Here is a 14,065-nt window from a genome sequence, read left to right as displayed (position 1 = left end):
TAAATATAGTTCATATGCTGACTATGTGGTATAATCTCCTCCTATAGTCTGTGAAAATCCAAAGACAACGTACCACACAAGCACCCTAAGAACGAGAGGCAGACACACTGGGCTAGAGCCTGGGGGAAAACAGCCAGAGTCAGCCCATATGCTCCCCCTGTTAAGCCACCTGTTTCAGTGTCTCAGTTCCCCTAGCCTGGAAGATTTACAGAATTTCAGGGATTTTTTAAAAATGCAAAAACTGCATGATAGGGTGCTTTAAAGTGGTAAGAGCAAACTTCGACTGTATCCACAAAAATACCTCAATGTATATAGCTTCAAGTAAATGTGAGAACTTTTCTCATGCATTGGTAATTTCAGCTAAATGGCCTCTTGCTATGAGTACACCTCTAGATTAACCTTAATGGAGAAAAAGTTCATGAATATATAAAATTCCTATCTATTATTTTTCATATACTTTCTGATTTAGCAGAAAAACAGGCAACTGCTATGTGCAATTACATTTTTTTAAAGTCTCAATTCGGATGGTGCAAACACAATCATTAACAAAATAAATCTTAAATCACTCACTGCCTTGTGGTGGGGTGTGGAAATAAAATTTGGGGTCACTGAGGAGGAAAGAAGAGAAGCCAAGTTGTTCCCATGATAGGGTGGGGAAATGGCCAACAGGCTGGCCCAGATGGGAGAGAGAGGCTACAGGAGACGTCAAGACACAGCTTTCTGTGCTGTGTTCATGTGGAGAACTGAGATGTTAAGAAAACAGCACAATTTGGTCAAGGTGGTGATACCCCACTGTTAAAGGCAGGGGAGAGTTATTTCTGCTATATATCAATGTAAAGGCAAGACACAGTCACTGCTAATTCACAGCAGACCTAAATTGATAGAAATGGGGCTTATCTTTGAATCCTGAATTCAATTCCTTTGTTTAGAAAGGAGAGGGCACATCTGGTGTCTTCAAGAAATGAGGAAACGGTGGAAGAACTATGTTATTTTTTTCTAACAGCATGGAATGATGAGCGGTAAAAGTATGAAATAAAGAGAAATTAAAGAAAAAAGAATTCTAGAGAATACTAAAGATAAAAGGAACAGAATTATTATACTGTTAATCACAAAAGAAATGGAAAAAATAGATCTAAATCAAAAATAATAAATAATTTCCTTTTGCTTTTCTATATCACTTTGGGACACACTTTAAATGTGCATTCTTCCAGGAAACAGGCCAAATTATTTCCCCTCAAGCCTGTGTTCCCACTGTCCCCTATATACTCCTCGAATAAAGCACTTATCACACTCTGTTATGATTTGTGGTCTCTCTCTGTCTCCACCAAGTGTTCTCTGCAATTAGTGAGATTTGAAAAAAAAAAAAAAGAAGAAAAAAATGAAATCATTTACTGTATGAATCTTTGTTATCTCTAGCCCCACATATAAACCAACATATGATGTGTTAACTCCAAATAAATACCAGTTCCTCTTTCAGTATATTTTTTTCAAATCATGGAATTGCTCTTGATATAAAACCTGCATACTTTGGCCACTCATTCTGCATGTCTTACAGTCTTTTCCCTATATAATATTCTTTTCATACATATACTCTCTAGAGAAGCCCACTCAAGCTTGGGGATGAAAGAAGATAATCAACTGCACAAATATCTAACTATATTCAGTCATTCATTTATTCACTCAACAACTATTTATACAGGAATACAGTCCCAACCAAAACAGTTATTGCACCTGGCTTCATCTTGCTTCCAATCTAGAGGTGAAGACAAATATGGAATTATGGAATAGATGCCTAGCTACAGATCAACTACAGACCATGAGTGATTAGGAAGTGCTTACAAGAGCACATTAACAGAGGAACCTAGCTCAGACTGGAAAGCTAAAGAAAATCTGTTTAAACGAAGTGGCACTTAAGCTAATACCTGAAGTTTAAATGAATTTAGCCAGGACAGAGAGAGAGAGTGAGTGTGCATGTGTGTGTGTGTGTGTATGTGTGTGTGTTGGATGGATCAGGGAAGTACTGCAAGCAGAGATACAGAGGAACAACCTGTACAAAGGCCCTGAGGTACAAAACCTGTCACACTCAAGGCACAGAGAACTGGAGCTGAGACTGGGGTGGGAAAGCATGCAGGCCCTTATAGGTCACTGATTCTCAATATCATGGGAAGCCTGATAAAACTTGTTCTTAAAAATAAACACTATTTGTAGGGTCTTGGGGGAGGATTCCCATAACTGGAGTATGGATTTTTAGAGCACCAAGAATGGAACAAGGAGGCCAGTTAATATGCTAACCTGAACTAGAGTGTTAAGAGTGACCTGGGCTAGAGCAGGGGCAGTGAAGATGAAGAGACGTTAACAGATGAGGAATATTTAGGAGATAGACTTGGTGGGTTTGGTGAGGGACTAGGAGAGGAAGGTAGAGGAAGCGGCAAGGACAGCACCCTCAACTCTCCTTATTGGCCAGAGGGGCACTTTAATAACAGTGGGGTTTTTAGTAACAAAAGGAAGAATGAATGGTGAAGGTGGTCGAAAGCTGAAAACTGCCAGTTATAAGTTCTGGAAGGTAATGTACAGCATGATGACCCTAGTTTAAAAAAATAAGAAGGGGACTTTTTTTTATCCTGGAAGGTCTGGTGAGAAATGAAGAGTCCAGACTTAGACATGCTTAAACTGAAATACCTGTGATCTATCCACATAAAGATGTCAAAATAATTGGTGGGTATATTCAGGAGTGCACTCTGGGAAGTCTTAGCATATAGGTGGTATTTAAAGCAACTAGAGGGGATGAGATCACCTTGTGAGAGAAGAGAATGAGAAGAGAGAATGTTAAATTAAATGGAAAAAATTTTTTTCTACTTTTAGAATATAAAGGTATTTTAATTACGTACATATTACACTATCAAATATTTTATGCCTATAATACTTAAGTATAATTTTACAATATAATGTAATTATTGCATAGCAAATTATTTAACAGTTACAGACTTGAGACTGTATTACTGACAAAGGATATTGATAGGGAAGAAAGGGGAGTAAATTGGGTCACCATATTTTCATCTTCCTTTGTCAGATCTATCTCTAAGCTGCTGGATCCATGAAGGGCCCCATATACAGTCCCTGCATACAGTTCCAGTCTGTGAGCCAGTCCTTACATACAGGAAACACAAAGGCCACAGTAAGATGGATTTGTCAGGAGAAGCTTATGTCTTTTTTGACCTCCCTGTCTGTGCCCCCGTGCCATTCTCTGAAGCTGTAGCTTTCCAAGTCTCAGCACATGCTATTATTTATCTTTGGAACATCAGAATGTGTTGAAATACAAATTTTTCCATTTGGACTTTCAAATGAAAGAAAAATTTTGCAATATAAATCCATTCCTCAAAACAAGGAATCGCTCTGCTATTCACTCTTCCTAGCATCTAGCTTTTCCAATGTAGTCAGTTATTAGTGAAACCAGGAGAGGTGTGAATCAAAAAAAGTAAATAAGGAAAACATGAGTTTCAATGAGTTTAGAGATGATATTAATTCTGAAAGTCGAGAAGAGCACTGGTGATGAAAAGAGCAAGTTCAATCACAGACGTAAATCACAGTAGCCTGAAATTACTATTTTGACCCCCAAACTGTTAAAAAACCAAAGATTAATACTTGCTTCAGCAGGTGGGAAATGGCTTAGGTTTTTATAAATGCCTTCTCTGAAGGCTAATAACAACCAGGGCAGGCCCTCATCTGCTAAAATGCATTGAAGTTTATAATCAGGCCTGAGGGACTGGATGAATCACAAAGTAATCAGAGCCCTTATTAAGATTATTAACTTGGTCTTAGTGACCCTATCCTTCAGTGCAAGAGCCAGGAGCCAAGATGCAGAGAGTTTCTGGGTTGACTGCCAAAAAATTCTGAACAGAGGGTTTTTTCAGGTATAAGATATCCCACTAGGTTATTATATAATGAAACCTGGATATAAAACAATTCAGAGTCATATGGTTTATCAAAAGATAATTATTGCATTTTGGTAGACATTATACAAACAGAATGGAAAAGCCAAAGGTTGAAAGAAAAGCCAAAGGTTGAAAGAATCGACCAAGGTACGTGCATCCCACACAATCAGTTTCTTCAAGGGTTAAGGCCTTCTGGCAGGACGGGTTATGTTGCTGTCACGCTTACTAATTCTACCCATCACATGTACACAATAACAGAAACCTCACATGTTAAGAAAACACAAAAATGTTATTTGAGTCTGAACGTTACCTTTGTTCTTTTCTTATTGAGTCCACTTACAAAGGTCTAATCAACCATGGCAGGTTTTCTTAACCTTTTGGGGGTGGTCAAGGATTCCTTTGAAAATCTTACAGATGATCTCAACACTAGATAACTGAGATTGTATAATTAATTTCAGGGTGCTCATAAACCCTCTACACCCTTCCACTGGTTCCCTAGAACCTCTGCCATATAGGGTATAAGGGATAGTGAGTCCCTTACACAAACAGGGGAGAAGAAGATTCACCATTTGTGAGTACTTTCTCTCCCTATGAACTTACTTGACCTCCACTCAAACTTGTCACAGCGAATTATATTACCTCTCTCTTCTTTGCTTATGAGCCTCCAAAATCTTCACCTTTTACATCTTGACACCCTATATTTACCAAACTTTATGGATTCACAAGACTTCTTTCCTATTAGAAATACTATGGCACAGAAGCAATTTAAAAAGGCACATTCTTTTGACTATTCTGATTCACAAAATTGAATCCATTGGTAGGGAAAAACTATTAAAAAGCTCACTTACCTTAGTTATATTTGCTATGAAGAAAATCATCAAATTATCCTTAAGTAACAGTTTTATCAGAATCTGTAACTGCCAGGTGGTACCACAATTTCTTTTAAGATGTGAATGTGGCATCTAGAGATTATCATACTAATTGAAGTAAGTCAGAGAGACAAATATCACATATCACTTATATGTGGAATCTAAAAAAATGATACAATGAACTTATTTACAGAACAGAAATAGACTCACTGACATAGAAAACAAACATGGTTACAAAAGGGGAAAGGCGGGGGGAGGGATAAATTAGAAATTTGGGAATAACATAGAAATTTAGGAGTAGCACATAAACAACAAGGACCTACTGCATAGCACTGGAACTATATTCAATATCTTGTTAAGAAACTATAATGGAAAAAAATCTGAAAAAAATATATATATTCAATATATGTGTATGTATAAATGAATCACTTTGCTGTACACGAGAAACTAACACATCGTAAAGCAACTATACTTCAATAAAAATTTTTAAATAAAAATAAAACAAATAGTACTTCAGATATAGAGAACAAACTAGTGTTTACAGGGATGGAGGGAAGACAGGGGTAGGGGATTAAGAGGTACAAACTACTATGTATGAGATAAATAAGCTACAAGGATATATTGTACAGCACAGAGAAGATAGCCAATATTTAATAATTATTATAAATGGTGTATAATAACCTTTAAGAATTGTGAATCATTATGTTGTATACCTGAAATTAATATAACATTGTAAATCAGTGACACTTCAATAAAAAATAAAATAACTGTCTTTAAAAAAAAGAAAATTTACAAATTACCAGATTAAAAAAAAAAGAAAAGACGTGGATGTGTTCCAGCTTATGTTATATACTTTTAAAACACTGCCAGAGCAAAGCACTTAGGAGAAGGTCATTTCTACCTCATCCCAATTCCAAGAGCCTATGATTCCAAGTCTTATTTTAATCTATGAAGTGAAAACTTTTGGTTTTTTTAAATTACTGCATATTTTAATTGATATTAGACATCATTTCGTTATAAATAGCATTAGAAGATCAGATTAGTTGTTTCATACATTAGTACAGAGATACTTTTCTTGCATATGATTATGAATGAGACTTAAATTCTGATTACTTTAAAGAAACACTGGAATTTGGGGAATCATTAAATCACAGCTTTTCTGCTAAAAGTCCAGAATCTAACAGCACAAAAATATTGTAAAATATATTTTGGAATGTACTTATTTTATGAGGAGAAGTAATTTGTTTTTAAATGCAAATATTTGGAATACACCAATTCATTTAAAAGTAAGTGACCAGATAGATTTTTTTTTAACTTCAGGCACACAACATGAATTAATCATAATCTGTGCTTCATGACACACTTATTGATCCATGCATGGTTCATTTTACTTAGTAAAATAATTAAATAAGTCGTACTATACCCATTATCCCTGGTGACATTTTTCCCCTTACGCAAAAAGTGTGGCCTCCCTCTACTTCATTTTTACAGTAAATGGATATTCTTTTGGTAATCCTGTCTCAGTCACCCAGACATTATAAACAAATCCTACTCATACAAATATGAAAACATTAGCAGCATGTTTAAAGTTTTGAAGAAACATAATCCATTTAACTATATAGAGCCATATTTTGACAGCTTAATTTCTATCATTTTCAAAAACACTGGCAGTTGGGGGCAGGGGTGGGAAACAGGCAAGGGTGGAATGGGTCACAAAATCCAGGACCTTCGCAGCTTCTATTCAACTCCTGGTTATAGTTAACCCATTAGAAAAAACAAATTATCCATCTACCCATGCTGTTTCTGTTTGTGTCACATTCCTATTACAAAAAAGTGGCAGAACAGGTAGGTGTGAATAAAACCATGGACACTGGTCTTATTTTATTTTAGAAAGAACAATGAATATGGAATTCTACAACATCCCTGGAGCACTTACCCCCGAGGTAAGCCAAAGGCCTTACAGCATGAGCCCCAGGTGAGGCTGGACATTTCTACGAGTTTCCAATTGATCAAGTGGTCACTGAAAGCCCAACTAGTATTTAGGTCCACAGATATGAACTGCTAATGGCTTAGCTATATATGTGTTCTAAATTTTAGCAGAGCTAACAAGTGAACTAAAACTATATAGTTTCTAAGTGCTGTTTCTCTAGGAATAGGAACAAAACTAAACTAAGTACAATAACTGATAATACTGGCAAATGTTTAATTTTAAATTAGACCCTCGTGTCATGATATAGAAACCTACTTGAGAAAAAAAACCACATTAAATAACAATTGAAATCTCTGTCACATATAAATAAAATTAATTTCAAATCTTGTTTTTTGTGCAAGACACAGAAACTGAACATGGAGAAATTAACAGGCATTATCAACTCAAGGCTTCAGAGAAGCCCAAGACGTTGCTGAGACATTTTACAGTCTAGGTTCACTAGGTCACAGATTTGACACGTTATTAACATGGAAAGCAATTGCCATTTCCTTGACACCCTCTACCCTACATGAAAGGGCACCCGGAAACCATTCCTCATTTCAGGCCCAAGTGAACTGGCCTAATTATACTCCGAGACATTATCAACAAGTAGTTAAGAATACTGCCTAGTCCTCATAACATAGACAGTCATAAAAAAAAAAATTTAAGGGCTTCCCTGGTGGCGCAGTGGTTGAGAGTCCGCCTGCCGATGCAGGGGACACGGGTTCGTGCCCTGGTCCGGGAAGATCCCACGTGCCGCGGAGCGGCTGGGCCCGTGAGCCATGGCCGCTGAGCCTGCGCGTCCGGAGCCTGTGCTCCGCAACGGGAGAGGCCACAACAGTGAGAGGCCCGCGTACCAAAAAAAAAAAAAAAAAAAAATTTAAGAGGCACAGAATCTGATATGTCTTGGACAGATGGATTGTGCTTACACAAAAGGGCAATTAAAGAGACATCTCCAAACAGAATCTTCAAAGCAAACAGAAGCTGTTTTCTTAAGCCTATGATGTATTTCACTACAATGCATAGCTTTCATAGTTTTAGAATTTTCCAGGTAACTATTCCAAAGCATACTTTTTATCAATAGCAGATGGAAAATATTATGTCCATTTCCTAGCTAAGGCAACTTGGAGGAAAGGAAATTAAGACACATTACACTAAGCCAGGTCAATGAATGACAACAATACTGCAGCTAGTACCTAGTCAGAATGCTGAAAGAGAATTAAGTTCAATATTTATATACTTAGGGGGAAGAGTTCTGTTTCAGAAAAATATTTGGTTGTTTCTGTTCAGGCACATTAAGAACACTGAAAAACCACCACTAAAACAAACTGGACTGAAATTCAACACAATGGCATGTGTTTTTCCACCTGTAATCAACACCAAGAAATAGCTCCCTTTGGTTATTAAAATCCTGGAAAGAAATCATAATTACTCCATCTGGGAATACGGCCTTCAAAGCATGAGTACTTTAGATAAAACAGCCAATGTCTAGTACCACTCTATTGATTTTCAAATTCCTTGAACGGAAAAAAACTAAACAAATGCTTTCATGGATAGGAGATTTTCAATCAGGTTTGCTTAAATCAAAGTTTAAATCAAGTTATTTGAATTTAATAAAAAGTATTCAGTAATACTCTCTACTGAATTTCAGTATTTTTAAATTTTGTTAAGTAGGTCCCAGCTACATAGAATATGAAAAAAATCTTTAAAAGTACAAGAATGTAGCAGCTTCATTTACAATAGCTAAAACTGGAAATAACCCAAATATCCATCAGAAGTGATAAACCAAACTGCAGTAATTGATACAATGGAATACTGCTCAGCAGTAAAAAGGAATAAACTACTGAACATCCATGCAACAACATGGATGAAACCTATGGAAATTAGACTGAGCTGAAGAAGCTAGACACAAAAAAGTACATGCTATATGGTTGTATTTTATGAAGGTCTAGAAAACACAAAATTAATCAGTGACGAAAACAATCAGAACAGTTGTCAATGGGTCAGGAGCAAAGATTGCCTGGGGGCATGAGGGAACTTTCTAAGGTGATATAAATGTTCTATATCTTGATATGGTAATGGTTACAAAGGTATATCCATTTGTCAAGAGAATACAGTTTATGTTAATACCAGAATCTGAAGTATGGACATCCATTAAGTAGCTTTTACAGCTTTTTTTCATTTTATGACTTTTGATATTTTTAAACCAATACTTACAAAATGTATATAATCATAAGCTCACTTGAAAATTACTTTTGAATATTTTTGTAAGGCAAACATAGAGTGATAATAAAATTCTAACATCAATTAAAAGATATATATTTTGGGCTTTCCCTGGTGGCGCAGTGGTTGAGAGTCCGCCTGCCGATGCAGGGGACACGGGTTCGTGCCCCGGTCCGGGAGGATCCCGCGTGCCGCGGAGCGGCTGGACCCGTGAGCCATGGCCGCTGAGCCTGCGCATCGGACGGCAACGGGAGAGGCCACAACAGTGAGAGGCCCACGTACCGCAAAAAAAAAAAAAAAAAAAAAGATATATATATATATATTTTTAATATTTAAATATATATATATATATATAATGTGGCAACTCTGTAAATCAAACACCACTTTCCCCACCCAATAAACTATAGTTTATTGTTAAAAAAAAAAGAAGTACAGTTTAGGTATGTACATTTTAATGTATGTACATTTTACCTCCCCGCTCCCCCCAAAAATCCCACATAATGGAAATGGATGGAGGTGTGAGTGAAATAGTCACAGCAGAACTTGATCATTGTTAAAGCTGGGTAATGGGTATGGGCTGTTTTTAATACTATCCTGTTTACTTTCTATATATTTGACGTTTTCCAAGGTAAAAGGTTTAAAAACATAGATCAGTAAAATGTACAATCAAAAATGTTTATACTGTGAAAATATATCCCTCAAGAGGCTTTCTCTGTATTCAGAAGACTTTTATAAAAATCCACAGAGATCCCCAGTGTCTGTGCTTCGCATGGAGAATTTGAAATGGAGCTTGTTATTTTCTCCAGCTCCCCTTGCCCCCATCCCCAGCATGCCTCCCATCTAATGGGCCATCAGACTGAATATGATATGGTTGTCTCCGCTACCACCAACCCCCAAATTAATTCTTCCCTCATCCCTCGAATATTTATTTCTAACAAATACTGGTGCAGATGGAGAAATCAGAGCTGCTGCAGACACTGGAGAAAACAGATCTCAACCTTAGTCTTTATTCTCATTACTCTCTGAGGATGGTGTTTTAGAAGTTAATGAGAAAATGAAAATTTACTTTTTTTACATCCTGATTTTTTAAAATCTCATATTCAACTTCTTTTAACCTCACTTTCTTATTTCTCAGCAATATGAAGAGACATAAATTTTCAAAATAATAAAATCCAGAGTAACCAGAGTCAGCAGTCAGTTTCTCTACTATGGACTTATGAGGCTCAATCAGGTATCAGTCACTAAACAAGTCTTATTAGTTTTCTAAATATTGCCTGAGAAAAGTCCTATAGCGTTTCACAAAACATGTCCAAAGAATCAGAAGCACCACACAGAGGCAAAGAATGAATTAAAGCTCAGTCAGAGCTATTTAAAGGTATGTTAATACCCTCCTAGAGCTATTTAAAGGTATGTTAATACCCATAAGAGGATTATAAGTGCACCTGGGTAAAGAATCTTCTTGACAGAACCTAAAAAGTGGACTTAAGTATTGTATCTAGCAGTTCTCTGTAGTGAACACAAGATAAACACTGAAATTAGCTAAAATTAAAAGTCCAAAATATATATACTTTATAACCTCCACTTACAAATATTTCTACCTAACATTTCTTTATGTTTATATGACCCTGCTAAATTCCAATGAAGAATTTCACAAGATGTGAAATAACAAACACTCATAAAGTAAAGGAGATCCTTGATGCCAGCATTTTTGTTCATTCATTCATTCATTCAAAAATATGTGTTCCTACGAGTAGCAAGTGCTCTTCTAGGTGCTAGAAATATATGTAATAATTCAATGTAATAACGAACAAAGCAAAGTTCATGCCCTCAGAGAGTTTACATTCTAGTAAGGGGAGACAGGCTTACAAGAAGGGCTGAGGATAGTAAGTGCCATGGAGGAGAATCAGTAGGAAAGAGCATGCAGATGGCTATTTAATACAGCTGTCAGGAAAGGCTTCTGTTAGCGTGACTGGAGCAAACCTGAAGAATCGAAGGTCCAGAATTCCACGCAGAGAAAATGACAAGTGCAAAGGCCCCACACCACAGCCCACTTGCAAACTGAAGAAACAAAGAGCCAGTGTGGCCCCAGCGCTGAATTAGTGTCAGAGCTGAGGGAGATGGGAGTGAGAGGGCCGCAGAGGATCTCAGCCTTTGTGGGCCATTTTCACGGTCTGGGCATCTAGTGTGAGGGAGATGGGAAGCTATTGGAGGGCTGTGAGCAGAAATGATCCTATTTAATGTTTTTAAAAAGATCACTAGGAAAAAAAAAAAATCACTAGGGCTTCCCTGGTGGCGCAGTGGTTGAGAGTCCGCCTGCCGATGCAGGGGACACGGGTTCGTGCCCCGGTCCGGGAAGATCCCACATGCCGCGAAGCCGCTGGGCCCGTGAGCCATGGCTGCTGAGCCTGTGCGTCCGGAGCTTGTGCTCGGCAACGGGAGAGGCCACAACAGTGAGAGGCCCGCGTACCGCGCAAAAAAAAAAAAAAAAAGATCACTAACTGTGTGAGGAGAACAGACAGAGGAGCAAAGGTTGAAGCAGGAAGACCAGTTCAACCTAGAGATCACAATGTGCTCAGAGGAACATTTTAAGTTCATTTGTTTATAGGTTATGTTTCATTATACAACCCAAATACTCCTGAAACTAAAACAGCAGTCAATTGAATTGCTCTCTTGTTTGCCACTGGCTTGGAGGGTTAGAGTTTTTGAGGGAAATGCAAGAGTCATCTTATGTTACTTTTCAGGCTGTAGTTTGATCTGTTGGCTAATGGTTCCTTTACCTCCATTAATAGGTAAATAAGATAAAAACTGCTAGTTTCCCCCAAAATAACCCTTTTCAAAAATATTACATCACAAATATCAGAAAACAAATATTTTCACACGTACACTGGATACAGATGTTTCTCATATTATTTCCGTTATTCGTAACCTTCATCACAACCTATCTATATGGTAGTAGCCAAAACCCATTTAACTAATATTCCTGAAAGACGATAAATCGAAATAAAAATATACTGCAAATCATAAAATCCATCACCACTCTGACTTCTGTTTCATCATTTATGAAATCCCTCCCATAATGAAGACAGGCTCTCGATCACTCTCCTATCTCTCATGTCCTTAAGTTTACCCAACAGCATATCTAATCGCTGCCTCGCCCGTACCCTGTGGTTAGCACTTTCAGTTATAAAAAGCCAGGTAGGAAAACCACCACACACAGCACATCTTTCAGGAGTTTCAGCCACGCTCAAGTGTTATTAAATGGTTTGAGAGGGTGTCAGAAACACATGCTTTCCGGCACACTTTGGTGATTTCATCCTACGCTCAGAGCACTCTGATAAATTAAATCATTCTGGCTGTGTCAGGAATCGCAGCTGGTGTACCTGAGTATTGCTCTTTGATGATGAGCAAACGGTACAAAATAAGATACCGAACCCTACTCTTTAAAATCTCATTTTCGGCATCTCGTATAACGTTACTAGGCAGGATTTTAAAGCGAAAACAAATGTTATAATTCACTTTGGTTTTGCAGAAACCTAAGCCCACTTGCCAAAAAAAACTGATGGCTTTTTTTCTTTCCAAAGAGCAGGCAGCTTCTACAGTAGGGAAGGGGACTGGGGTTGGGGGGTAGGGAGAAGCTATTAATATGGATAATCCAGCTTTTTGCTTACCGGCGTAGCTTTAATGGAGGGGAACCAGGCAGGAACTGAGGGACTGTTACAGCCACGTATACCAAAAGGGCTTTCCTCACCCTCAGCTGAATAGTGTGGAGAATCTGCCTCATTACCTTCTACTAACAAGTAAGGAGATTCCCCTCTCTGGGGGCAGGCTTTGCTGTACTAACATCCGCTACAGACTTCACCTCATCCAGCCCCCTCTCCTTTTCCCTTTCCTTCAGCCACAAGCTCCTATTTCTTTTTTGGTTTGTTTCATCTTATTATACTGAAGGCATTCTTGCAAACTGCCTTCAACCATTCCCGGGATAAGAAGAGACAGAAATAAATAATAAAATAAATTAAGATTTCTTTTCTCCAGAGCTAAATTTAAATATATAGGCGGAGTGAGATGGTGAAAAGGGGTGTGTGGGTGTCTACTGCAAGATTTTTCAGTCTCTAGGAGAGAAAAGGATAAAGAACAGAAGGCTAAAAGGATTTGAGAAGTGTGTGTGTATGTGTGTGTGTGTGTGTACAATCATTCCCAGGGCGGAGGGAAAAATTCAGGAAGGGAGGGAGAAGAAAAAAATCAATCCAGGCACTCACTCCCATCCCTCCCGACCCCTCCCCACCCCACTGCAGTGCTCTGCGCTTCCCAGAAAGCTCACCACCCAAAGGGCAGATTCCCAAAACCAAAGCAGAGCCCGAATCCGGGTCACGCAGGCAGGCGTTTGGGGGGGTGGGGGTGGGGGGGGTGTAGATGCAGGCGATGGGAAACCATCTGGCTAGGGAAGCGGCGAGGAGGCCAGCAAGACCAGAGGAGGAAAGGCAGGGCCGGGCTGCCGGGACCTACCGGGAGCAGTGACGGTAGAGGATGCCCCGGGCACCTCTGGCCTCTCCTCCTCAGCTTCCTCCCGCTGCCGTTGCTGCTGCTGCTGCTGCTGCTGCTGGATGAGGCTGAGGTCGGAGCGGCTGAGCTCAGCTCTGGCGGCCGCAGGGACCAGCCTCGCCTTCAGCAGCACCGCGGCCAGGCCGAGGAGCAGGGTGCAAGGGACGCGCCGGCTGAGCCTCGCCATGGCCGAGAGCCAGAGGGCCGCGGCGGCATATTGCGGCGGAGGTCCGGGCGGCGGCGGCGGGCGCCAGGGCTGCGGGCTCTGGCAGCGCCCGCCCGCTCGGTCCCCTCGCTCGGTCTGCCTCGCACACCCTCACCAGAAGGAGGAGGCTGTGGCGGCGGAGACGCCGGGGGAGGAGGAGGAGGGGGAAGTTAGCATCCTCGCGCACGTGACGCGCGGGGCGGGGTGGGGCGAGCCTCACGCCCGGCGCCGCGTCTACGCTCTCACCCCGGGCTCAGGGGCTTCGGACGCGCGCGCTCGGCGGGGCGCTGGGGCGCAGTGCTGGTGGTGGCTTCCTAGGGTAAACGAA

At 39.7% G+C, this 14,065-nt stretch overlaps 1 protein-coding gene across 1 annotated transcript in view; it reads right to left on the bottom strand.

Annotated features, from left to right (window-relative positions):
• The window catches only part of FAM171B (family with sequence similarity 171 member B), a 66,113-nt gene extending 52,255 nt beyond the window's left edge, over positions 1-13,858 (bottom strand). Inside the window, exon 1 of the mRNA XM_079924131.1 lies at positions 13,497-13,858. Within this exon, the coding sequence (XP_079780257.1) occupies positions 13,497-13,719 (223 nt within the window). The 5' untranslated portion in view covers positions 13,720-13,858. The remainder of the gene's footprint in view (positions 1-13,496) is intronic.
• Positions 13,859-14,065: the final 207 nt, after the last annotated feature.

Source organism: Stenella coeruleoalba, assembly GCF_951394435.1.
Source record: "Stenella coeruleoalba genome assembly, chromosome: 6".
NCBI classification, from domain to species: Eukaryota; Metazoa; Chordata; class Mammalia; order Artiodactyla; family Delphinidae; genus Stenella; species Stenella coeruleoalba.
Note: the sequence above shows the minus strand (reverse complement) of the source record. Positions and strands in the feature narration are given on the sequence as shown.